Here is a 27979-nt window from a genome sequence, read left to right as displayed (position 1 = left end):
GTAAAGCGCTGCGGAATCGGTGGCGCTAAATAAATAAATGGTGATTATGATGATGATAGTACAAACGATTCTTTGTGACACTTTGACAAGGAGATTGCTCACTAAGGTATGCAAAGGCTATTTATGTGGTGTATATAAATCACGCATGCGTGTAGCTTGCTAGCAATGCAAATGTCCGCCATTGTTTATTATTGCTGATTTTAATAAACCATGTTGTGCTAGGTATATGACACTGTGTATGCTCACTTTTTCTTAATAATTATGGTGAGTGTTTTTTTCCTTTGAATTTTTTCCCAATATTAGAATATTGCACAATGATCGGGACAATTATAAAAGATTTGGAAGAATTTCCCGTAGTAAGCATTTTCATTTTTCCAATACTTTTAGTAGTATAAACTACTTATGATTATGTCGCCCCACAACCCTCAGAGTCGCCAGATTAAGCCAGGTTCCGGGAGAATGTGGTCCGGCAGTATTTTAGCTGTAAGTGCTCTTTATTCATTAATATTAACATGACAAGTTTTTATAGGATTAATGGACCTCTATGACTAAAAGTACTAATATCATATTATAGATGTCATTGTTTGAATCAAAGTCAGCTTTCCACAGTACACTTAACAGCAAAAAACAAGAATCAAGTTTTAATAAAATTTTTTTTATTAAGATGAGTTTGTATTATATTAATCAGTCATTGTTTGGAAATTCCTTTTTCCTCTGGAACCAATGCGGTGAGGGCTGTGTTTATCCCCTCCATTGCCACAATAAATCTTTCCATTTTATCTTCCAGGCATTGCTGATGCAGTTTTATATCTTGCAAAACATTTACAATTTCTAGGTGGCGTCGTTCTTTTTGATCAGCCATGTCTGCTCTTTCAGTAGGTGTAATGTCTGAAGAGGTGCTGGGCTCACCACTGGTCCCCTTGGCAAGGCTGTGCAGCTCCCTCTTGGAGTCTTGCAACCTGTCAAACACAAAAACATAATTTAACATCCACTCCTTACTTGCCTGACTGAGAGTGAGAGAGATACATAGTTATACATATACAGCTATGTGCATGTGTTTGCATAGTGTAAGATATGTAATAGTATATATCCTTCTAACATGACTTTACCGTACATGCTTGTCAATGAACTAAGAAAGAACAATATAAGTATGCAACACCAAATATACTGGTTGTAAACTGGATCATTTGCTCCCAATTCTGGCTTCCACCTGTATGTCTGTCTCTGCATACGATGAAGTGCGCTCTGTTTACACTGAACATAACTGTGGAGATTCTCCACCTGTATGCAGAGGTGAACACATCCTAATATACATTCAGCTCTGAATACAAGTGGAGATATGCCATAGCTGCATACTATTTTATAAATGTAACTTGCGTTCATTTTGCATTCATCTCTGGATCAGGACCATCACATATTGCTTTAATTGTAATGTATTCCTCTGCATATATAATGATTAGATACAGAACGGGTATTTCTGCACATATGATTAGAAAAAGGAAAAACCTACACTTTTCCATGACTTTTTTCCGACGATATGGTATTTAAAAGAGCCTCTGCAGCTCGATGTTTTGCAGTTGTTTTTTTGGGCCCTTCACCTGTAAAGATGAAATGGTACAGGTTATAGGAATTAAATTATTCACATACATGCATAGATTTGGTTGCGGGAAGGTTTTATTAGTTGGGACTTTTACTATATGCTGCACCAATGGCAAAGGTGGGGACAAATGGTTGGATGTCAGAGTCCTTTCTGCTGGATGGAGGTGTCTGCCAGTCTCCTAGCATCTGCTACTAATACATGCTATCCATATTCTGCAGGAACTTAAAGTGCCAGTAATTGTAAATCCTCAATTTGTGGGAAACTGATATTTACATATTTACATATCCAGGAAGTGCGGTAGACACAAATGATTTACAAGCACCAAAGATAAATGTGAGAGAATAATTGGTGCATTGGGTGATGGGCAATGGCTGGGTGACTTGCTGTCACCACAACAAGCCACAATCTGCACCAGGTTTTAACAATTTAAATTATTTAGACTTCATAGTTCTTATTTAATCCCTATCAGATTAGCAAAAATAATTTATTTTCACTTCTGTGTTTAGTTTGTCCATGTTATATGTCTCTGTTTTATCCATGTCCATATTTCACAACTGTTCAGCACTGAGGAGCAATGCGGTGCCTTACAAACCAATAATAATATAGTTTTAGGTATATTCATGTGAAAACACAACTTTAGTGGACGTAAACATAGAACCACCAGAGTATATTGCCCCTAGCATTGCATTTAAATTAAATAAAAAGTTACAATGGATTGCCGAAAAAATGTTCATAATCTAACAATCAAAATTCCCTCAATTAATATGTATTCCCTATGGTGGATGAGTTCTTGGTTTATCCATCTATGTGCCAGAAAAAGTATAAATGGCATTCTCCTCTTTAAACCAATGTGAGATGTATGACGCTTGATAAAATATAGTAATTTTTTTTTTCCCATTTGAATTAAAAATTCCACTCTCACCCTAGGAAATTGCAGCTGATAGAGAGAGCCAGGTCACTGGTGACAGAAGCTATACAAAGGGTTAGAACCAATAAAAACAAATCATGGGCTCATATTGTGCTCCCCATTTAATTATAAAATGATCACAAGTAAAGTAAGGGAGTGTTACCCATATCACACTATATAAATTGATTTATCAAACAGCTGCATTGTTTTCCAAAATTTATGGGCAAATTCTGCCATTTCTTAAACCATCTTTTTTACAGTTGTTATCTTGTAAGCTAAGGACATATTTGGTTTATTGCACATTAGTTTACATTAGATGTGGTTATCTCATACCTGTGCAAGTGAGATTAGCAATCGTCACACTGTATTTAAAGAGCGGTTGATGCGATGGTCCCTCAACCGCCTCCAACATGTACACAGGGGAAAGGCCTCTCCGCGTTGCGTACTCGTACAGTAAATGGACTGGAGTCCTGTGTGCGCTTAATCTGTAGGGAAATAACCCAACATATTAACTACACTGATCAGGCCAATGATTTAAATTGCTTATTATTTTTTAAATAATGTGTTTACCAGAAACTAGAATCTAATTGCTCCTACTTGCATACTTTGTTGAAATTGTACTGTCACACTCTGAAACACAGTTACCTTCCAGTGCTGCTGGGAATCTGGTAAATTTAATAGACAATTCCAATTTTGAGAAGAGCTTTATAGGAAAGACTACCCAAATCTTTACCTGATTGCAAGGGGTCCTTTCCCAGTGCCTTCCTCTGCGCTGTGAATCAACCATATGAAAAGCATGCTCTGGTATGGACTCAATCTCCTTAAGATTGATCAGGGATCCATACATAGCAGAGGAAGGGGGTTCAAGTGGAGAGACTTCACCATGATGGACAATGTCTCAGCTGCCACTTCTGAGGCCAATCAATTAGTTATTATTTTACCAAGTGAAATGTGCTTAATTCACAAATTTTTGCTCGCAATCTGGGAGTTAACATGAGCCTGTGCGCGCAAATAACATTTTGCATTTGTGCACAGCTGGGTGAAGCATTGCATGCTCTCTGTTATTTTGTTATTTTTAGAAATGTCCTCATTAAGGGTCTGGTCACAAAAGGGCTTTTTTCCTTCAGTTTTTTTTTGTGCAGAAAGTAATGTCTCAATTAATTTAAATCAGGGAAAAAAAGAAAAACACCTACAGACAGGGCCTGATTAAGGGTTCTGGCCACCCTAGGCTAATACGGCCGCAGCCCCCCCTTTCCCGTATATATAGGTGTATAGGAACACTCCTGAATATGAATGTTCATGTGTATTCTCCAGCATTCAAATTTAGACAGATTGTGCCATTGTCTCTTACCTGTTCTTGCTCTTCTCTCTTGCAGCTTTGTTATCCTCTCGCTGGCTTCTGGAAAGTTGGCGTCCTGTTTTGAAAATGCAAAAATTTATTATAATGCAAAATGTTAACAAACCCTGAATGATTAGACCCTTTAGTTAAAACAAAACACTCCATTATGGCCAGCTAAAAGTACCCCATTGTACAGGCATATATAAGCAACATCTGAATATTTGTGGTCAATCAAATACAAACCTCTACCAGCCCCATCTCACTAATATTTAGTATTCTAGTGATTGCTGAGACCACAGAGAGCATCCATGTGACCACCACACAATCATGAGATTATGCCCCCCAAAGCTGCTCTATTTCTTAAATACCCCCTGCAGCCATTTTCCTTAACCAACCCCCCCGCAGCCATTTTCCTTAACCCCTGCTGTAGCCATTTTCTTCAACCCCCCCCTGCAGCCATTTTCCTTACCTCCCACTCTGCATCTATCCCCCCTGCAGCTATTTTCCTTACCTCTACTCTGTAGCTATCCCCCCCTCCCTCCCTATAGATATACATGGCAGCCCCCTCCTCTCCCTCCCTATACATAGGCATGGCAGTGCCCCCCTCTCCCTCCCTATAGATATACATGGCAGTGCCCCCCCCTCTCCTCAAGAAACAAATTTTGGCCTGAAGAAATAGTAATATACCAGCAGTATATATTTTGGAATTTGCACTACAAGTGCTTGGGGTGTGACATATTGCCCTGTTCCAAAAAATCTATTTTCTGGTGCTGAAATTATAAGATATCAGCACTATATTTTTCTGAATTTGCACTTCAAGTGCTTGGGGTGTCAGATGTTCCCCAGTTCTATAAAATCCATTTTCTGATGTTGAAATTACTATATAGCAGCAGTTTATCTTTCTGAATTTGCACTACAAGTGTTTGGGGTGTCAGATATTCCCCAGTTTTTAAAAAGCCATTTTCTGGTGTTGAAATGACTATATACCAGCACTATATATTTCTCAATATATTCTATATATACTCTCTGATCATCTCCCACTTGGACAACTGTAACCTCCTCCTCACTGGCCTCCCCCAATCTCATCTTGCTCCCCTTCGATCTGTACTTAACGCAGCCGCTAGGCTTATCTTCCTCTCTCGACGTCTCCCGCCTCTACCAATCCCTTCACTGGCTCCCCTTCCCCTACAGAATCCTCTTCAAGCTCCTAACTCTTACATACAAGGCCCTCGACAACTCCACTGCACCCTATATCTCTACTCTCCTCTCTATTCACGCTCCATACCACCCTCTCCGATCTGCCAATGACCGTGGCCTCTCTCCCCCCCTGATGACCTCCTCCCATGCGCGTATCCAAGACTTTGCCCGCGCTGCCCCCCTCCACTGGAACAAGCTCCGTCCCTCCATCAGAACTTCCCCTAATCTGTGCAGTTTCAAACGGCTTTAAAAACCCACCTTTTTCTTAAAACCTTCCAGTCTCCCACTTAATTTCCTACCTTTTCTTCTGCCTCTTCCCCTTCATTTCCCTTCCCTTTCCTTATACTCCGTTCCTCCTTCTCTCCCTCTCTCCCCTGTGTCTCTCTGTTTGTCTACCCCACCCCTTAGATTGTACGCTCCTTTAAGCAGGGTCACCTCTCCTCCTGTCTTCACCACTTTTAACTCTGCTCTCCAGCTACCTTGCCCTCCTCCTCAAGGACAATCTTCCCCCTGTCCCCTCTCGCTCCCTCCTCTCCCCTCTGGGGGTCTCCCTATCATCCGTGCTCTCCCTCTTGGGCTCCGTCTCTTCCCTCCCCCGCCCCTAGCTGTGCTTTGAGCTCACGGAGTTACTGTGCTTATTGTTTACTGTACTGTGCTCGTATTGTAATTTAGTTTGTCCCTGTACGGCACTTCGGACACCTAGTGGCGCCCTATAAATAAAAATTAATAATAATAACTAATAATTTGCTCTACAAGCGCTTGGGGTGTCAGATATTTCCCTTGTTTGAAAAAAAACAATATTTCTGGTGCTGAAATTATCTAGCAGCACTATATATTTCTGAATTTGCACTACAAGTGCTTTGGGGTATCAGATATTCCCCAGTTCTAAAAAAAAAATCCATTTTCTGGTGTTGAAATTACTATATACCAGCAGTATATATTTCTGAATTTGCACTACAAGTGCTTGGGGTGTCAGATATTCCCCTCTTTGAAAAAAACCATATTTTCTGGTGCTGAAATTACTATATACCAGCAGTATATCTTTCTGAATTTGCACTACAAGTGTGTAACACTCTGGTACCACAGATAGTACCTGTCTCGTTAACTGCAGTCCATTCATCTGGAAACTGCCATGTTCCAGCATCAGACATTCTCCAGTTCATTCATTCAGCTATATTCAGATCTGTGCAGGTGCATGCCTATTGCACTTCAGGACCTCCTCCCTCTTTTTCATTGGCTAAACACTTCTGGAGCACTATTTAAACCTCCTGGATTCATCCTTCTGATGCCTGTTCTTCAAGCTCACTTCCTGCAGCCTGTGGTTCTGGTTCCTGTTCTCCTTGTGGTTTGCCTGTGTTCCAGTCTGCTCTCAGTCTCCTGCTGTGTTGAACTATTGCTGCTCCAGCACTGCTACTACCATCTCCAGTGTACTTCATCGCAACAGCTTCAGTTCTCACATCGCTACCACTCAGAGCCACTACTACACCTGTGACTCATCAGCTGGTACCACGGGTTACCTCTGCTACTCCAGTCTTCTATCAGTCTCTGGCCATGTTGAACTATCGCTGTTCCAGTACCTCTATTACCATCTCCAGTGTACTCTATTGTGACAGCTCCAGTTCTCTCATCACTACCGTTTAGAGCTGCTATTTCATCTGGGACTCATCAGCTGTTACTACGAGTTACCTCCACCACTCTAGTCAGCCTTCAGCCTCTGGCTGTGTTGAACTATTGCTGCTCCAGTACTTCCATTACCATCTCCAGAGTACTTCATAGTGACAACCTCTGTCCTCTCGTTGTATACCACAGAGCACCTATTCTCCTAGTGACTCATTGGCTGCTAACCTTCAGCCTATATCAGTGATGGCTAACCTGTGACACTCCAGGTGTTGCGAAACTACAAGCCCCAGCATGCTTTGCCAGTAGATAACTAGCCGATAGCTGGCAGAGCATGCTGGGACTTGTAGTTTCGCAAAACCTGGAGTGTCACAGGTTAGCCATCACTGGCCTATATTATTGTTGTGCCTGTATTTATACCACTCATCTGTGGACTCCATCGTCTTCATCCACTTCACCTGGCTCCCCCACATCGTTCTGCTGTACACTCACTCACGGGACCGCGACCTGCAGACTTGGTGCAGCTAAGACCATACCTCCTTGCAGGGGTTCCTGGTGAAAACCACCTGTCTGTTAGACTCCGCGCCCGTGGGTGGGCTTAGCCATGTTCAGCAGAGCCTAGGGATTAATTTCCCTTTTGCCAACCGTGACAATAAGAACAGGCCAAATGTTTGATCCCCCGGTGGAGCCTTCAGCAAGACACTTGCTACAGCATCTAGTTTCACGCATCGAGCAACAGGATAGCATCCAATGACAACTGTTACAATGTTTCCAGACTCTGACCGGTCGCCTGGACATTCTACAGGCTGCTCAGCCATCTGTTGCTGTCTCCCCTCAAGACCAGCGCTCTACTCTGCAGAGTCCATCCTCTTCTCTGAGACTACCTACATCGGCAAAATTTGATGGGGACCCCAAACTCTGTCGTGGTTTCATTAACCAATGCTCCATACAGTTTGAACTACAGCCCCAAAATTTTCCTTCCGATAGGTCTATAATAGCTTACATTATCTCCTTGTTGTCCGGTCAGGCCTTGGCATGGGTCTCTTCCCTATGGGAGTGAGAGGATCCTTTACTCAGCAACTACTTAGTCTTCTTAGCTACTTTCCGGCAGATCTTCGATGAGCCCGGGAAAGTTTCTTCAGCCTCTGCCAGCATTCTCAGGCTTCATCAAGGTGCTAACACAGTTGCCCAGTATGTCATTGAATTTCGTACCCTTTCCTCAGAACTGTCCTGGAATAATAACGCCTTGGTAGCAGTATTCTGGCAAGGGCTATCGGACAAAATTAAGGACGTACTGGCACCCCAAGACCTTCCTACCACTCTGGATGCGATAATCTCTCTTTGTAATAAAGTGGATTTGGGTGCTGCAGGGAATTTTATTTCCTGGTCTCTAGTATCTCAGTGTTCTATTCCTGTGTTACACTTAGAGGTACCTGTTACCATCACTGCCATTGATGGGTCTCAACTCCCGGGAAGTATGGTTCGCTACCAAACTAAACCACTTACTCTCCGTATTGGGGTTCTGCATTTCGAATTCTTTGTTTTGCCACACTCTACCACTCCCATTATCTTAGGTCTGCCCTGGCTTCGTATACATTCTCCTAGTTTGGATTGGAATACCTCTGAAATTCTGGCCTGGGGATCTCATTGTCGGTCCAACTGCCTAGCTCAAGTCAAGCCAGTTAAGATTCTTTCTTCCGCTACCAAAACGTTTCTCCCAGGATTACCTCCTCAGTATCAAGACTTCGCGGATGTATTCGATAAGGTCCAAGATGAGCTTTTGCCCCCCACCGCCCTTGGGATTGTCCAATAGAATTTCTTCTGGGGAAGGATCCTCCCAAAGGAAGAGTCTTTCCACTTTCCCAGCCTGAAACCTCGGCCATGTCAGTATATGTCAAAGAAAATCTACAGATTGGCTTCATCAGGCCATCAGTCTCTCCAGCCGGAGCGGGGCTTCTTTTTTGTCAAAGAAAAGGACAGGTCTCTCCGCCCTTGTATTGATTACCGAGGTCTCAATGCAGTCAAGGTAAAAGAAAATCGGTATCCTATACCTCTCATCACCGAGTTGTTTGACCACATCAAGGGGGCCAAAGTCTTCTCGAAACTAGACCTACGAGGGGCCTACAACCTGATCCACATATGCTCCAGAGATGAATGGAAGACAGCATTTAATACCCGTGTGTCACTCACCGGACCGTGAGTGCCTCTACGCTGGTGCGTGGCTCCCTAGCTTTCCTGCCGGCACCTATCTTGAACCGCGGCCGTCCGCCATCCTAATGGACTGCGCATGCGCAGCACCCAAGAACTCTTGTGACTGTTGCTTTTAATCTAATTGGTTGATCAGGCAACTCTCCCTATTTAAGGTACCTGTGCTCATTACCTCATTGCCTGATCTTGAGTCTTATTCCCTGTGAGTCTCTGAAGGTGTCTCCTGTGTTCTACTAGTGTCTTCAGTTTCCTGCTGATTCCTGTTCTACTCATCGCTGGTCTCCATACCCGCTACTGCCTCCTGTGTACTACTAGTGTCTTCCGTTCCTGTGGATTCCCTGTGCTACTCATCGCTGGTTTCCATACCTGCTGCAATCTCCTGTTTCCTGCCTGTGTCCTAAGCTGGACTCTGATTACCGGATCTACTCACCTGTGGTTCCTACACCCGTCTCTGCCGTTCAGCGTCTCTGCAGTCCCTGCATCTTCCTGTGGACAGACTGTTCTTCTGGATAGCGGTATGCCTATCTGTTATTGACTTTCTACGTTTACTCTGCATATCCGCTAGGACAAGTTTCCACTCTCAGCAGCAGTATCCATACCTGCTATAGACTGTTATTGTTACGCTGCATATCTGTTTGGAATTAACCGTACTACTCAGTCGTTATTTGCATAATTGTGATTGACTATCCTTTATTGGCCTGCATATCTGTGCTGAGCAAGTCTCTACCAAGCAGCACCACATACCGTTATAGACTTTGCTGGATACGCTGCATATCTATTGGGATCAAGTTCCTCTGTGCTCCCAGTGTCTGCATCCTATTATCCTTTGTATGCCTCCACTCATCGACACCTGTACACATCCTCACTTATTAAGCAGTGGTACAACTTGCTGTACGCAGACCACTGACTTCCCCGTTATCTACCTGCACCTGGACAAGTCTTCTCACCATAAGCAGTGGTACAACTTGCTGTACGCAGACCACTGACTTCCCCGCTGCCTACTTGCACCTGGACAAGTCTTCTCACCATAAGCAGTGGTACAACTTGCTGTACGCAGACCACTGACTTCCCCGCTACCTACCTGCACCTGGACAAGTCTTCTCACCATAGCAGTGGTACAACTTGCTGTACGCAGACCACTGACTTCCCTACTACCTCCCCGCATCTGCTCACGTCCATCCTGATCTCCGTGTGCAAATCTTCCTTTCCATTATATCAGCTAGTCGCTGACTCATTGACCAAGATTGCTGCAAGTCACTGACTTTCCTATTCTTTATTGGCATCCTCTCTCCATCTGCTGTGATAAATGTTCCGCTAGTCACCCTGCTACCAGGGGACCGTTGTGTTAACTTCACCACTCTGGTAAGCCCAGTCATCTGGTGAATTCCTAGGCAAGACTCATAGTGCCCGTGACACCGTGATGGTCATTACGAGTACTTAGTTATGCCCTTCGGACTTTATAATGCTCCAGCTGTCTTCCAAAGTTTCATTAACGAGATCTTCAGACACCTGCTCTATTCAGAACGGAATTACACGATTGGAGACAGGGAGCTGTTGGCCATGAAGTTGGCTCTGTCAGAGTGGCGTTATCTTTTGGAAGGGACTCAGCATGTGGTTACCATATTTTCTGACCATAAAAATTTCTTATACCTACAGTCGGCTCAGTGCCTCAACCCTCGCCAGGCCCGTTGGTCCCTGTTCTTCTTTCGTTTTAACCTCTGTGTGACCTTCAAGCCAGGTCATATTAACAAGAGAGCAGATGCACTTTCCAGGGCCTTCAACTCTCACCTGAATTCTGATCTACCTCTCAGTCATCCTATCTTGGATACTAAATGTTTTGTAGGACTCACTACGACCAATTTTCGTCCACCTGAGAAAACATTTGTTCCTGCTTCTCTTCGGAAAAAATTACTCCGCTGGTGTCATGCCTCCAAATTCTCCGGACACGCTGGGTTTCTCAAGACCTATGAGTTAATATCCCGTCCCTAATGGTGGCCTACTATTCGATCAGACGTCAAAGATTTTGTAGCTGCTTGTAACGTATGTGCCCAACACCTCGTGCGAGTCCTATGGGTCCATTACAACCCTTGTCCATACCCACCAAGCCCTGGACTCATATCAGTATGGAATTCGTTACTGACCTTCCACACAGTAAAGGATGCAATACCATCTGGGTCATTGTGGACAGCTTCTCTAAGATGGCCCACTTTGTTCCTCTCACAGGTCTGCCATCTTCATCAGTCCTCGCTCAACACTTCATAAAAGAAATCTTTCGTCTGCACGGTTGTCCCATGGAAATTGTATCTGACAGAGGGGTTCAATTCACCTCTAAGTTCTGGCATGCCCTCTGTAAATCCCTCGGTATACAACTCAACTTTTCCTTGGCCTATCACCCACAATCCAATGGCCAAACTGAAAGGGTGAATCAGGATCTGGAAACATTCATCAGGTTATTCTCTTACGCCTCCCAGGACAATTGGGTTGACCTCCTGCCATGGGCTGAGTTTGCACATAACAATCTCTTCCATGAGTCTTCTGCTTTTTCACCATTCTTTACGGTTACTGGGCTTCATCCTCTGTTTCCCAAATTTTCTTCTCTCCCATCCACCCATGCTTCGGCTGTTGAGGATACCATTCGTGACTTTTCCATCATATGGACTAAGGTGGTTGCAAATCTTAAAAAGTCTTCCTCTCATTATAAGACATTTGTGGACAAGAGGCACCGAGCGGTTCCAGCACTCAAGGTGGGAGACAAGGTCTGGCTATCAACTCGGAATATTCGAGTTTGCTCCTCGCTTCATTGGACCCTATAAAATACTTTGGGTCATCAACCCAGTGTCCTACAAGCTTCAGCTGCCCGATTCCCTTCATATTTCCAACTCCTTCCATATTTCTCTTCTGAAACCTCTCTTTATCAACAGGTTCTCCGTTCCAGTATCCACCTCCACAGTACCCAAATTTTCTCAACAACAGGAGTTTGAGATCACACAGATCCTGGATTCCAAGATCTCCAGGGGAACCACCAAGTATCTGATAGATTGGAAGGGCTTTAGTCCAGAAGAATGCTCTTGGGTCAATGCTTCTGACATCCATGCTCCAGCTTTGCTCCGAAGATTCCATGCTCAGTTTCCATGGAAGACTTTGTCTAAGCATCCAGTGGCCACTTTTAAAGGGGGGGGGCTACTGTAACGCTCCAATTCCACAGATAGTACTTGTCTCATTACCTGCAGTCCATTCATCTAGAAACTGCCATGTTCCAGCATCAGACATTCTCCAGTTCATTCATTCAGCTTTATTCAGATCTGTGCAGGTGCATGCCTATTGCACTTCAGGACCTCCTCCCTCTTTTTCATTGGCTAAGCACTTCTGGATCACTATTAAAACCTCCCGGATTCACCTGTCTGATGCCTGTTCTTCAAGCTCAATTCCTGCAGCCTGTGGTTCTGGTTCCTGTTCTCCTTGTGGTTTGCCAGTGTTCCAGTCTGCTCTCAGTCTCCTGCTGTGTTGAACTATTGCTGCTGCAGCACTGCTACTACCATCTCCAGTATATTTCATCGTGACAGCTTCAGTTCTCTCATCACTACCACTCAGAGCTGCTACTACATGTGTGACTCATCAGCTGTTACCACGGGTTACCTCCGCTACTCCAGCCTGCTCTCAGTCTCTGGCCATGTTGAACTATCGCTGTGTCACTCACCGGACCGTTAGTGCCTCTGCGCTGGTGCGTGGTTCTCTATCCTTCCTGCCGGCGCCTGTCCTGAGCCGCGGCCGTCCGTCATCTTGATGGACTGCGCATGCGCAGGATCCATGAACTCTTATGACCTTGCTTTTAATCTAATTGGTGGATCAATCACCTCTCCCTATTTACGGCACCTGTGGCCATTGTATCGTTGCCTGATCTTGAGTCTCATTCCCTGTGAGTCTCTGAAGGTGTCTCCTGTGTCCTGCTCGTATCTTCAGTTTCCTGCTGGATTACCTGCTCTGCTCATCAGCGATTCCCATACCCGCTACTGACTCCTGTGTCCTGCTTGTGTCTTCAGCTTCCTGCTGGATTACCTGCTCTGCTCATCGGCGGTTCCCATACCCGCTACTGACTCCTGTGTCCTGCTTGTGTCTTCAGCTTCCTGCTGGATTACCTGCTCTGTTCACCTGCGGTTCCCATACCCGCTACTGACTCCTGTGTCCTGCTTGTGTCTTCAGCTTCCTGCTGGATTACCTGCTCTGTTCACCTGCGGTTCCCATACCCGCTACAGCCTCCCAGCTCTCCTGCTGTGCCTGTATATCCTCGTTGGACAAGCTTCTCTACTCAGCAGCGGCATGCATACTTGTTATTGACTATCAGCTGTTATCCTGCATATCCGCTTTGGACAAGCTTCTCTACTCAGCAGCGGTATCCATACCCGCTATAGACTATTAGCTGTGACGCTGCATATCTGTTTGGAACAAGCTCCTCTGCGCTCCCATTGTATTCATACAGTTATAGACTCTTATCATTCCTCCACTTATCCGCACCTGGACAAGTCCTCACCTCCTAGCAGTGGTACAACTTGCTATACGCAGACCACTGACTCTCCCGCTACCTACCTGCACAAGTCTTTTCATCACAGCAGTGGTACAACTTGCTATACGCAGACCACTGACTCTCCCGCTACCTACCTGCACCTGGACAAGTATTTCCTTCACAGCAGTGGTACAACTTGCTATACGCAGACTTCTGACTCTACCGCTACCTACCTGCACCTGGACAAGTCTTTACTTCACAGCAGTGGTACAACTTGCTATACGCAGACCACTGACTCTCCCGCTACCTACCTGCACCTGAACAAGTCTTCCCATCACAGCAGTGGTACAACTTGCTATCCGCAGACCACTGACTCTCCCGTTACCTTCCTTCACCTGTTCACGTCCACTCTGCTCTCCTTGGTTGAAACCTGCCTTTCCACTATAGCTGCAAGTCGCTGACTCTCCTACCAGCATAGCTGCAAGTCGCTGACTCTCCTACCAGTATAGCTGCAAGTCACTGACTATCACCTATTCCATTGGCATTCTCTCTCCATCTGCTGTTATATACGTTCCTACTATTCACCCTACTGCCCAGAGGACCGCTGTGTAAACCCCGCCCCTCTGGTAAGCATCATCAACTGGTGAATCCTGGGCAGAACTTCTAGTGCCCGTGACACGCTGCTCCAGTACCTCTATTACCATCTCCAGTGTACTTCATCGTGACAGCTTCAGTTCTCACATCACTACCACTCAGAGCCGCTATTACATCTGTGACTCATCAGCTGTTACTACGAGTTACCTCCATAACTCCAGTTTGCTCTCAGTCTGCAGCCGTGTTGAACTATCGCTGTTCCAGTACCTCTATTACCATCTCCAGTGTACTCTATTGTGACAGCTCCAGTTCTCTCATCACTACCGTTCAGAGCTGCTATTTCATCATACCACAGAGCACCTATTCTCCTAGTGACTCATTGGCTGCTGACCTTCAGATTATATTATTGTTGTGCCTGTATTTATACCACTCATCTGTGGACTCCATCGTCTTCATCCACTTCACCTGGCTCCCCCACATCGTTCTGCTGTACACTCACTCACGGGACCGCGACCTGCAGACTTGGTGCAGCTAAGACCATACCTCCTTGCGGGGGTTCCTGGTGAAATCCACCTGTCTGTTAGACTCCGCGCCCGTGGGTGGGCTTAGCCATGTTCAGCAGAGCCTAGGGATTAATTTCCTGTTGCCAACCGTGACAATAAGAACAGGCCAAATGTTTGATCCCCCGGTGGAGCCTTCAGCAAGAGACTTGCTACAGCATCTAGTTTCACGCATCGAGCAACAGAATAACATCCAACGGCAACTGTTACAATGTTTCCAGACTCTGACCGGTTGCCTGGACATTCTACAGGCTGCTCAGCTATCTGTTGCTGTCTCTCCTCAAGACCAGCGCTCTACTCTGCAGAGTCCATCCTCTTTTCTAAGACTACCTACACCGGCAAAATTTGATGGGGACCCCAAACTCTGTCGTGGTTTCATTAACCAATGCTCCATACAGTTTGAACTACAGCCCCAAAATTTTCCTTCCGATAGGTCTATAATAGCTTACATTATCTCCTTGTTGTCCGGTCAGGCCTTGGCATGGGTCTCTCCCCTATGGGAGCGAGAGGATCCTTTACTCAGCAACTACTTAGTCTTCTTAGCTACTTTCCGGCGGATCTTTGACGAGCCCGGGCGAGTTTCTTCAGAATCTGCCAGCATTCTCAGGCTTCATCAAGGTGCTAACACAGTTGCCCAGTATGTCATTGAATTTCGTACCCTTTCCTCAGAACTGTCCTGGAATAATAACGCCTTGGTAGCAGTATTCTGGCAAGGGCTATCGGACAAAATTAAGGACGTACTGGCACCCCAAGAACTTCCTACCACTCTGGATGCGATAATCTCTCTTTGTAATAAAGTGGATTCGGGTGCTGCAGGGAATTTTATTTCCTGGTCTCTAGTATCTCAGTGTTCTATTCCTGTGTTACCCTTAGAGGTACCTGTTACCATCACTGCCATTGATGGGTCTCAACTCCTGGGAAGTATGGTTCGCTACCAAACTAAACCACTTACTCTCCGTATTGGGGTTCTGCATTTCGAATTCTTTGTTTTGCCGCACTCTACCACTCCCATTATCTTAGGTGTGCCCTGGCTTCGTATACATTCTCCTAGTTTGGATTGGAATACCTCTGAAATTCTGGCCTGGGGATCTCATTGTCGGTCCAACTGCCTAGCTCAAGTCAAGCCAGTTAAGATTCTATCTTCCGCTACCAAAATGTTTCTCCCAGGATTACCTCCTCAGTATCAAAACTTTGCGGATGTATTCAATAAGGTCCAAGCTGAGCTTTTGCCCCCCATCGCCCTTGGGATTGTCCAATAGAATTGCTTCTGGGGAAGGATCCTCCCAAAGGAAGAGTCTTTCCACTTTCCCAGCCTGAAACCTCGGCCATGTCAGTATATGTCAAAGAAAATCTACAGATTGGCTTCATCAGGCCATCAGTCTCTCCAGCCGGAGCGGGGCTTCTTTTTTGTCAAAAAAAAGGACAGGTCTCTCCGCCCCTGTATTGATTACCGAGATTTCAATGCGGTCAAGGTAAAAAAAACGATATCCTATATCCATCACCGAGTTGTTTAACCACATCAAGGGGGCCAAAGTCTTCTCGATACTAGACCTACGAGGGGCCTACAACCTGATCCGCATACGCTCCAGAGATGAATGGAAGACAGCATTTAATACCCGTGATGGTCATTACGAGTACTTTGTTATGCCCTTCGGACTTTATAATGCTCCAGCTGTCTTCCAAAGTTTCATTAAGGAGATCTTCAGAGACCTGCTCTATTCATCTGTGGTCGTCTACCTGGACAACATCCTCATCTTCTCCCAGGATGTTCATTCACATCACCAAAATGTCATTGAGGTTCTGTCTAGGCTCCGGAAGAACCAACTGTATTGTAAGTTAGAGAAGTGCTCCTTTGAAGCTTCCTCCATGCCATTTCTAGGGTATATCATCTCCGGTTCTGGGCTACAGATGGACCCTGAGAAAGTTCATGCAATCTTGGTTTGGCCACGTCCCAACACCCTCAAAGCGGTGCAACGCTTCTTAGGGTTCTCAAACTACTACAGACAATTCATCCAGGGGTATTCCACCATTGTTGCCCCCATCACAGCCCTCACGAAAAAAGGGGCCAATACCAAGGATTGGACGGAGGAAGCCTTGGAGGCGTTCACATTTCTGAAACGGACCTTCTCTTCTGCATCCATCCTTAGAAAACCCAATCTCTCGCAACCATTTTTTCTAGAAGTGGACACCTCTGCTATTGGAGTAGGAGCAGTACTCGCCCAGAAGTATCCTCCTAACAAACTTCTTCCTTGTGCATTTTTGCTCTCGCAAGTTTCTACCCGCAGAACGGAATTACACGATTGGAGACAGGGAGCTGTTGGCCATGAAGTTGGCTCTGTCAGAGTGGTGTTATCTTTTGGAAGGGACTCAGCATGTGGTTACCATATTTTCTGACCATAAAAATTTCTTATACCTACAGTCGGCTCAGTGCCTCAACCCTCGCCAGGCCCGTTGGTCACTGTTCTTCTCTCGTTTTAACCTATGTGTGACCTTCAAGCCAGGTCATATTAACAAGAGAGCAGATGCACTTTCCAGGGCCTTCAACTCTCACCTGAATTCTGATCTACCTCTCAGTCGTCCCATCTTGGATACTAAATGTTTTGTAGGACTCACTACGACCAATTCTCGTCCTCCTGAGAAAACATTTGTTCCTGCTTCTCTTCGGAAAAAATTACTCCGCTGGTGTCATGCCTCCAAATTCTCAGGACACGCTGGGTTTCTCAAGACCTATGAGTTGATATCCCGCTCCTATTGGTAGCCTACTATTCGATCAGACGTCAAAGTTTTTGTAGCTGCTTGTAACGTATGTGTCCAACACAAAAGTCCTTGTGCGAGTCCTATGGGTCCATTACAACCCTTGTCCATACCCACCAAGCCCTGGACTCATATCAGTATGGAATTCGTTACTGACCTTCCACACAGTAAAGGATGCAATACCATCTGGGTCATTGTGGACAGCTTCTCTAAGATGGCCCACTTTGTTCCTCTCACAGGTCTGCCATCTTCATCAGTCCTCGCTCAACACTTCATAAAAGAAATCTTTCGTCTGCACGGTTGTCCCATGGAAATTGTATCTGACAGAGGGGTTCAATTCACCTCTAAGTTCTGGCATGCCCTCTGTAAATCCCTCGGTATACAACTCAACTTTTCCTTGGCCTATCACCCACAATCCAATGGCCAAACTGAAAGGGTGAATCAGGATCTGGAAACATTCATCAGGTTATTCTCTTACGCCTCCCAGGACAATTGGGTTGACCTCCTGCCATGGGCTGAGTTTGCACATAACAATCTCTTCCATGAGTCTTCTGCTTCTTCACCATTCTTTACGGTTACTGGGCTTCATCCTCTGTTTCCCAAATTTTCTTCTCTCCCACCCACCCATGCTTCGGCTGTTGAGGATACCATTCGTGACTTTTCCATCATATGGACTAAGGTGGTTGCAAATCTTAAAAAGTCTTCCTCTCGTTTTAAGACATTTGTGGACGAGCGGTTCCAGCACTCAAGGTGGGAGACAAGGTCTGGCTATCAACTCGGAATATTCGAGTTTGCTCCTCGCTTCATTGGACCCTATAAAATACTTTGGGTCATCAATCCAGTGTCCTACAAGCTTCAGCTGCCCGATTCCCTTCATATTTCCAACTCCTTCCATATTTCTCTTCTGAAACCCCTCTTTATCAACAGGTTCTCCGTTCCAGTATCCACCTCCACAGTACCCAAATTTTCTCAGCAACAGGAGTTTGAGATCACACAGATCCTGGATTCCAAGATCTCCAGGGGAACCACCAAGTATCTGATAGATTGGAAGGGCTTTAGTCCAGAAGAACGCTCTTGGGTCAATGCTTCTGACATCCATGCTCCAGCTTTGCTCCGAAGATTCCATGCTCAGTTTCCACGGAAGACTTCATCTAAGCGTCCAGTGGCCACTTTTAAAGGGGGGGGGCTACTGTAACGCTCTATTTCCACAGATAGTACCTGTCTCGTTACCTGCAGTCCATTCATCTAGAAACTGCCATGTTCCAGCATCAGACATTCTCCAGTTCATTCATTCAGCTTTATTCAGATCTGTGCAGGTGCATGCCTATTGCACTTCAGGACCTCCTCCCTCTTTTTCATTGGCTAAGCACTTCTGGATCACTATTTAAACCTCCTGGATTCACCTGTCTGATGCCTGTTCTTCAAGCTCAATTCCTGCAGTATGTGGTTCTGGTTCCTGTTCTCCTTGTAGTTTGCCTGTGTTGCAGTCTGCTCTTAGTCTCCTGCTGTGTTGAACTATTGCTGCTCCAGCACTGCTACTACCATCTCCTTCATCGCAACAGCTTCAGTTCTCACATCGCTACCACTCAGAGCCGCTATAACATCTGTGACTCATCAGCTGTTACCCTGGGTTACCTCTGTTACTCCAGTCTTCTCTCAGTCTCTGGCCGTGTTGAACTATCGCTGCTCCAGTACCTTTATTACCATCTTCAGTGTACATCATCGTGAAAGCTTCAGTTCTCTCATCACAAGCATTTAGAGCCGCTACTACATCTGTGACTCATCAGCTGTTACCACGGGTTACCTCAGCTACTCCAGTCTGCTATCAGTCTCTGGCCATGTTGAACTATCGCTGCTCCAGTACCTCTATTACCATCTCCAGTGTACTTCATCGTGACAGCTTCAGTTCTCACATCACTATCACTCAGAGTCGCTATTACATCTGTGACTCATCAGCTGTTACTACGAGTTACCTCCATAACTCCAGTTTGCTCTCAGTCTGCAGCCGTGTTGAACTATCGCTGTTCCAGTACCTCTATTACCATCTCCAGTGTACTCTATTGTGAAAGCTCCAGTTCTCTCATCACTACCGTTCAGAGCTGCTATTTCATCTGGGACTCATCAGCTGTTACTACGAGTTACCTCCACCACTCCAGTCAGCCTTCAGCCTCTGGCTGTGTTGAACTATTGCTGCTCCAGTACTTCCATTACCATCTCCAGAGTACTTCATAGTGACAGCCTCTGTCCTCTCGTTGTATACCACAGAGCACCTATTCTCCTAGTGACTCATTGGCTGCTGACCTTCAGCCTATATTATTGTTGTGCCTGTATTTATACCACTCATCTGTGGACTCCATCGTCTTCATCCACTTCACCTGGCTCCCCCACATTGTTCTGCTGTACACTCACTCACAGGACCGCGACCTGCAGACTTGGTGCAGCTGAGACCATACCTCCTTGCGGGGTTTCCTGGTGAAAACCACCTGTCTGTTAGACTCCGCGCCCATGGGTGGGCTTAGCCATGTTCAGCAGAGCCTAGGGATCAATTTCCTGTAGCCAACCGTGACAAACTGCTTGGGGTGTTAGATATTCCTCTCTTTGAAAAAAACATTTTTTCTGGTGCTGAAATTACTATATACCAGCAGTATATCTTTCTGAATTTGCTCTACAAGTATTTGGGGTGTCAGATATTCCCCAGTTCTATAAAATCCATTTCTGGTGTTGAAATTACTATATACCAGCAGTATATATTTCTAAAATTGCACCAGAAATGTTTGGGGTGTCAGATATTTCCCAGTTCTATAAAATCCATTTCCTAGTGTTGAAAGTACTATATACCAGCAGTATATCTTTCTGAATTTGCACTACAAGTGTTTGGGGTGTCAGATTTTCCCCAGTTCTATAAAATCCATTTTCTAGTGTTGAAATTACTATATACCAACAGTGTATATTTCTGAATTTGCACTACAAGTGCTTGGGGGTGTCAGATATTCCCCTCTTTGAAAAAAACTATTTTTTTGGTGCTGAAATTACTATATACCAGCAGTATATCTTTCTGAATTTGCACTACAAGTGCTTGGGGTGTCAGATATTCCCCAGTTCTATAAAATCCATTTTCTGGTGTCGATATTACTATATACCAGGAGTATATATTTCTGAATTTGCACTACAAGTGTTTGGGGTGTCAGATACTCCCCAGTTCTAAAAAATCCATTTTCAGGTGTTGAAATTACTTTATACCAGCAGTATATATTTCTTAATTTGCATCACAAGTGCTTTGGGTCTCATTAAAATGATTCACAGCAGTCCACATATGAGCAGGATCAGCAAGCAGCTGCTGGCACCAGTCCTGATGGTAGTCTTCCCTGTACGTCACCTGATAAAGCCTATGTAAAAGTACATAGACTTTTTAAGTCAGGGAAAAAAAACACACAGTAAAAAACCTTTTACTGTGTTGAAGAGAAAGAGGTGTAACTGATGAAAAGTTAACTGCCGATAAAAAATTTTTTGCCAACATGCCATTCTACACACACAGTGGCAAAGAAAGAATGAGGCCTTCGCCTTTCTCTATTAGTGCGAGATCTAAAAATGTTACTGAGCCTTCTTCTTGTAAGGTCACTCGTGACCAAGCAAGACAAAGTAATTTGGAGACCAAAAGTTGAGCACAACTACTGTTACATGTGAAAGCCGAGCTGCAAGAAAACAGTAAGGCATTAGAGGAAAATGTATGCTCAGAATCAGAAATTATACCATTCCCTGAGGAGAGTCCATCCACGAGTGGTATGTGTAATCGTGACCATTCTGATAGTGTACCCATAAATAAGTGCCCTTTTCTACATTACTGCTGATGTGTGCATGAACAGCCCGAGTGTAGCCGGTGATACACCAATTGAGGATGCCACTTTTGCATTAGAAGAGGATGGAGGTGGAGATTTGTGTAAGCGACGAGGGCGCTAATGAGGATGTTGATGAGGTTGTTTGTGTAAGTCCTGCACCAGTGGCAGCAGTTCTGGCATGTGACAAGAAAAAGGCCATTGTCATGCCTGGGCATACGGCCAAAAAAGCCACTTTTTATGTGTGGAATTATTTCTACCCATATCCTGACAAAAGTTGTATAGCCATTTGTAGTGTATGTCAAGCCACAGTCAGTCGAGGTAGGGACCTCAACCATCTTGGAACCTCATCCGTGTTACTATATTTAACGAGATATCATGGCAAGGTTTTGGGAAAAGCTGAAAGTTATGGCAAAAAAGTAACAAGCACTCCATCATCAGCTAGGTCCCTTCTGTCACCTACAACCCACGACTGCAATCTACACCAACAACACCGTCCTCATCAATATCCTCAGTAGCGATCGGAGTTAGCCCTGCATCCCAGTTAGTAAGGCTGGATGACTCTTGCACTATAATTGATTCCTCTGAAGAATGTTTAAGCGTTAGTCCCACTGCTGCTGCTGCTGGGGGTGAATATTCCTCCCATAAGAAGGCCAAGAAATCTGCCACAGCATGTAGGAGATTGCAGCAGCTTCAAGAAAAATTTAACTTGCACTGCCACCAACTTAAGCAAGAGGTGTTAACAAGGTGGAATTCCACCCTGTACATGCTTCAGAGGATGGAGGAACAGCGCAAAGCCATCCAAGCGTATTGCACAAGCCATGACATTGGGAAAGGAGGGGGAATGTATTTCACTCTTGCACAGTGGGGAATCCTTTCTGTGCTGTGCAAGGTGCTGAAACCATTTGAAGTTGTGACGTGTGAAGTGAGTTCAGACTCTGCTAACTTGATTCCTTTAATTCAACTATTGAAAAAAGCAGCTTGAGAAACTGAAGGAGGGGATGAAAGAAAGCAATTCTGCAAAGTATGTTGGCCTTGTAGATCAAGTACTTAATTCGCTTCACAATGATCCAAGAGTAATTAAAATCTTGAACTCAGATCACTACGTTTTGGCGACTGTGTTTGATCCAAGGTTTACAGTAATTCTTTGCTTCAAAATGAGCGAAATGTGAACCTTTGCAAGGAGCTATTGGTCAGCAAGTTGTCCGCTGAACTGGGCCTTGGCTTGACGACGTCTCCCCCTTCAGTTTCTCAGGCAGCTGCTGCTCGGAAAAAATTAAACTTTCCAAAGCAAAGCTGGGATGGCGGAGGTGGCAGACCACAACAGTTTGACATCTGGGCTGGTTTGAAAGATTTTACAAAAAAATGTGTGACCTTGCCCATAACTCCACCAATCCGACTATTAACATGCAAAGGATGGTGGAGGATTATTTTCAAGAGGTAATTGATATGGGAATGTCAGACAGTCCCTTTCCTTACTGGGAAGAAAAACAAGCCATTTGGAAACCCATGTACAAACTTGCTTTGCAATACCTAAGCTGCCCACCCTCCAGTGTGTACCCTGAAAGTGATCGACGTAGGAGGTTACTTCCAAAAAATGTGGAAATGATGATGTCCATCAAAATAAACTACATCTTCCACGAGGAAGGCCTTTACCATCAAAGACATCCAAGTTCTGGCAGTTCTCTAATGGTGGATTCAAGCAGAGATGAATTAATAGTCTGTGATGATGATGTACACACTCATAAGGGTGAGGATGATGCTGAAGATGATGACGACAACATCTTTTTAAAACTTTCACTATAAGTGTAGAGTGTAATCCACCCCCAAAGAGAAAAGGGACTTGGGGCATTTCTATTTAACGTACAGTCTTTAAAGGCTGCTGTTTTGTCAATTTCACTATAAGTGTAGGGTATCATACACAGACAGACACCAAACTGCCTTTGTCCATTTCTATTTTATTGTACAGTCTATGCAGGCTGGCTTTTTTTCTATTTAACTATAAGTGGAGGGTGTCAGATACACCCAAAGACGATGGCTACATTGTCAATAGTCAAAGATGGAGAGGAAGACAAGCAGGCTTGTCTGTATAATTTGCAGGCAAGTGTTAGAATTAAGGACGGCCTACCAGGGATTAAACTGTATTTTTCATAATTTGCACTAAGGAGGTTTGGGTGTACACTACAGCCAAACAGAAAAGATGCTTTGGGCATTTCTATTGATCGTACAGTGTTTGCAGGCTGCTTTTTTTTCGATTTAACTATAAGTGTAGGGTGTAATATACAGATAGACACCAAACTGCCTGTTTTGCTAGGAATTTCGATCGATCTTTTTAGTGCATTGTCTGGCACCCTGGATTGGTGTGTGTCTGATAAAAGCACACATCCCGGGGAGGGGGGGGGGGGGGGTCAGCGCTCATTGGCATTTATTAGCTGTAGAATTAACTCACTTATCCAAGAAACAGGTGGAGCACTAAATTAGGTTATTTTAGACTAAAAAAAATTGTATTTTTTAACAAATTGCAAAACAAAACCAAACAAAACCAAAACAAGCAAGGGCGGTTTTACCAAAACCAAAACACAGGGGTCAGTGACCATCTCTAATGTTTTCGAAACTCATCTCCACTTGGATAGGTCAAGGTAATCTTGGTCCTTCATTTAATTTTCATTATAATCAGAACTGTATAGCAGAAAAGGGCCATGAACGATCGCTATTTGTTCTTGTCTCTCCTACTCGCTTATCCTCAAACACCCTCCCAAGGATGACTCAATGTCTTCAGCCTTTACCATGGGAATAGATCAGGGTTAAAATCTTCCTACATTTTTCTTCCATGTTTTCTTTTAACTTTGGGGAACAACTTTTCAGATTTTGCCTCTCCTTGTCACACTTTTGCACAAAAAAATTGAGGCTGTAGTGTAGACAGCGTATTGGATAGTCAGGCAAGGAAGAAACTTTTCTGTCACTTCATTTGTTTGAAACATGTTATAGGGGCACAATAGAGATTCTTTTAACTTAAGGGCCAGTTGGTGCCAGCTACCTGCCACCGAAAAATATTTTACCTGGAAAGGAAAAAAGGCAACAGGAAAAAGGAACCAATTTGATTTTGACAGCTATTACTGTAGTGCTATTTAGAAAATGAAAAGAAAGTTTAGCAGAAAACAAAACCGTGAAGGTAAAGCAGCAACATTCACACTTAAATGTTATGAACTGACAAAATTAGGATAGAATAATTACTCAACAGCGACAATTTAGAACCATCACATCTCCGTACCTCCCAATATCGAGCTGTGCAGAATCCCGATCACAATGATCCTGATCAATATCGAGAGTCTCATCCAGATTCTGATAAGTCTTTCTTTTAGACCAAACTCCACCTCCCATGTTAAACACCTCTGTGGTACTGCCAGGTATTGTCCTGTTAGTTGGAGATATGCAGCTCAGGTAATTATGACAACATCCCTTTATTACACAGTCAGCACATGCACACAATGATTTATACTGGGATGGTATAAGTGCTAGTCTGTGCATGCATGGAGATAAGGGTTTAAACCACAGTATATAAACCAAGACAAATATGATGCTATGTATAAGAGGCAACATTAAGTTCTCCAGTTGCTGTATGCACTATAAATGTAAAACTTACACTGTCACTGATAAATAAGCCGAGATCAATATCATTGTTACAGTTTTGAAACCATTATCATACTCTTTACCTGCTGCTCTTGATATCATTGAACTGGATTATAACTGGGCTCTATGTCAGTAACCTCATATATTAGTGTATGAATAAATCGATATAATCATTAGAATGAGTGGTTTGGATTTGGAGAAATCGGAGGGACCTAAGTTTTTGGGATCCGAGTAGACTCGGAACATGGCTCAAAACTTTGTGCTAAATTCGTATCTCAAAACGAGTCGTTGCAGAATTTGTGATTTAGCACTCCCATAGCTCTTCCCAATGCTGCCAAGAGGAATTCGGGGCCCCAGTACAACAAATTCATGGGGCCCCCCCTTATAGTTGGTGGCACAAAATTTTTCAGGGGTGTGGTCACACGATTTGGGGCGTGGCTATGCGCCATTGGGGCGTGGCTAGCACATCAAAATCACTAGGTCCTGAATTCACTGGACCGTGACATTTGTACAAGCACTCCTGACTTTCAGGACATCTAGCACCCTTGTGTAGTATAGGAAGAATGCAGTGTGTACAGATAGAGTTCAGTCTTGGCCTGCGCCTACTGGGCTCACCAAACACTCACCAAACATTGCCATTGTCCCTACTAGAATCACAACCTTTCACACACTATGCTGCTCTGTCCTACCTGTTCTTCTCACTTTTACCACATGTGGCTGCTGGTTTCTTTAGTTGCGGCTTGTCCGGATCCTGGAATGTTGGAGAACCTATTTGGAAAAAAAAATGGCTACGTTTAGAAATTTACAGCCAGCCCCACCGTTAAATCAATAGCATCCATAATTAATAATTAGGCCTTCCTCCAGCCCCAACATTAAAATAGTATTCCCATTATCCCGCAAACAAAATAGCAACCATTAATTAGCCACCATCTACCTCACACACACTACATTGCCATCACACTCACATTACTGTGCCCCTTTATCATCACCACGCTATGCCCCCTTCTGATCACACTGCGCCCTGCATGCTGCCTTTGCCCCTTTCTTTATCCCCCTGTGCCATGCTGTCTTTGTCCCTCTTTTCTTTAAACCCCTGTGCCATGCTGCTTTTGTCCCTCTTTTCTTTAACCCCCTGTGCCATGCTGACTCTGTCCCCCTTTCTTTAACCCTGTGCCATGCTGCTTTTGTCCCTCTTTTCTTTAACCCCCTGTGCCATGCTGCCTTTGTCCCCCTTTCTTTAACCCCCTGTGCCATGCTGCCTTTGTCCCCCTTTCTTTAACCCTCGTGCCATGCTGCTTGTCCCTCCTTTTTTTAACCCCCTGTGCCATGCTGCTCTTGTCCCTCCTTTATTTAACCCCCTGTGCCATGCTGCCTCTGTCCCCCTTTCTTTAATCCCCTGTGCCATGCTGCCTTTGTCCCCCTTTCTTTAACCCCCTGTGCCATGATGCTTTTGTCCCTCCTTTCTTTAACCCCCCGTGCCATGCTGCCTCTGTCCCCCTTTCTTTAACCCCCTGTGCCATGCTGCCTCTGTCCCTCCTTTCTTTAACCCCCTGTGCCTCTGCGTTTCTCCTTCCCTTCTTTAACCCCCTGTGCCATGCTGCTCTTGTCCCTCTTCTCTTTAACCCCTCTGTGCCATGCTGCTTTTGTCCCTCTTTTCTTTAACCCCTCTGTGTCAAGCTGCCCCCCCATTTTTTTAACCCCTCTGTGTCAAGCTGCCCCCCCTTCCGCTTTCCTCCCTTCACTTACCTTTTCTTTTCTCTTCTTTCATGGTCATCTCTGCTGCTCTGTGCTCCATTGCTCCAGACTGACTAAATGCTGGGCGTGACATGATGATGTCACACGCAGCATTCAAACAGTCCGGAGCAATGGAGCACAGAGCAGCAGAGAGGAGGGACGCCGGCGCCGCGATCACGTGAGTATGTTGTTTTTTTTTAACTACCCTGCTCCCCCCACCAACGGCCGAGCGCCCCCCCCCCCCCCCCCCGCCGCAAAAAAATAAAAAAATAAAAAATGTAGTTTAAAAAATAAAATAAAAAAATCGTCGGCGCTAGGGCCTGGGCCGGGCCCCCTTACATGCCCAGGCCCAGGTAATTAGTACCCGCTCCCCCCCCCCTCTCAGCGGCCCTGGCTCTCCCCCCCTGTTCTCATCTGCCATTTTAGAACAGACAGTGCGCAAGGAAGCTGCAGCGCTCTCCTCAGAAAAAAATAACCATTAAAATTGCACCTTACCAGTATTAGATAGTTCTCTTTCTGGTTTCAACACTTCAGATTATCTATTCACCAGAGAGGTAAGGAGATTTATCCACATAGATTTAAAATGACACAAGTGAATTCTGAACTAATTTCCTTTGCTTATTAAGAATTTTTCTGATATTTATTTTAGAAGTACACAATTATGTTTAAACAATATCTTATCACTTTAAAACTATTTACAATTGAGAAACCTTGAAATTTGCCATACTAATAACACTGATATCTTATTGGAATTAAATTATTAATCTTCACACACATATATACCTAACATTAATACATAACTTAATTTCTCAATACAGCTTTAGGACCTACATCAAATATTTCAATAACAGTTTGGGGCCCATAAATTTCTTTTTTTATCCCGTTGTACTTTATAAATAGTCACTTTATTAAGAAGATTTTGGAAAAACACTATTTCTGTATTTTGTCTGAAAAACTGATTCTTTATAGTAAGCAGTTCAGGTATATGGGGATCAGTAACATATGTCTAAGTAACTGCTGATGTTGTCAGTGTCAGTGATGTAACAGTGGGAGTTCTACTGATCTGTGTCTGTATAACTGTTATTGTACAACTACAACTTGTCTCTCTCCTCTCACTCTGTCCTCAGTACATAGCTCAGTCTCTGTTGTGTATTCACAGATCTCTATACTGCTTATTTATTTTCAGCACTTTCCTTTTACTCACGCCTCTCTTTTGCTCACTTCTTCTCCTCTTATACTTTCTTCACTTTTAATCTGCTTATATATCTGTCCCTATTTTTATCTCTCAGTCTATCCAGACACAGGGATCTCTCTCAGCGGTCCTGAGTATCACACTCCTCTCACTCTGTCACCCCCGGCAACCACCAACCACTCCCCACTGTCACCCCCGGCAACCACCAACCACTCCCAATTGTCACTTCTCCCTCAGAAATCTTTTTTTTTTTTTTTAAATCTTTATAAACACTTATAACAAGTAACACATGTAACCACATCTAAAGAGGAAG

General features: G+C 44.4%; 1 protein-coding gene across 2 annotated transcripts; it reads right to left on the bottom strand.

The window, feature by feature from the left end:
* Positions 1-634: 634 nt before the first annotated feature.
* LOC142097996 (uncharacterized) lies at positions 635-27826 on the bottom strand. 2 transcript variants are annotated; one of them, XM_075180383.1, is made up of 6 exons: positions 27696-27826; positions 24382-24525; positions 3859-3922; positions 2841-2992; positions 1511-1598; positions 635-959 (listed from the first exon to the last, which is right to left on the bottom strand). In XM_075180383.1, exons 2-6 carry the CDS (start codon positions 24443-24445, stop codon positions 689-691), a joined length of 639 nt encoding a protein of 212 aa, XP_075036484.1. In that variant the 5' UTR covers positions 24446-24525; positions 27696-27826; the 3' UTR covers positions 635-688. The 2 variants fall into 2 exon arrangements, with proteins under 2 accessions (XP_075036484.1, XP_075036485.1); XM_075180384.1 differs by lacking the exon at positions 3859-3922.
* Positions 27827-27979: the final 153 nt, after the last annotated feature.

Source organism: Mixophyes fleayi, chromosome 7 (assembly GCF_038048845.1).
Source record: "Mixophyes fleayi isolate aMixFle1 chromosome 7, aMixFle1.hap1, whole genome shotgun sequence".
NCBI lineage: Eukaryota > Metazoa > Chordata > Amphibia > Anura > Limnodynastidae > Mixophyes > Mixophyes fleayi.
Note: the sequence above shows the minus strand (reverse complement) of the source record. Positions and strands in the feature narration are given on the sequence as shown.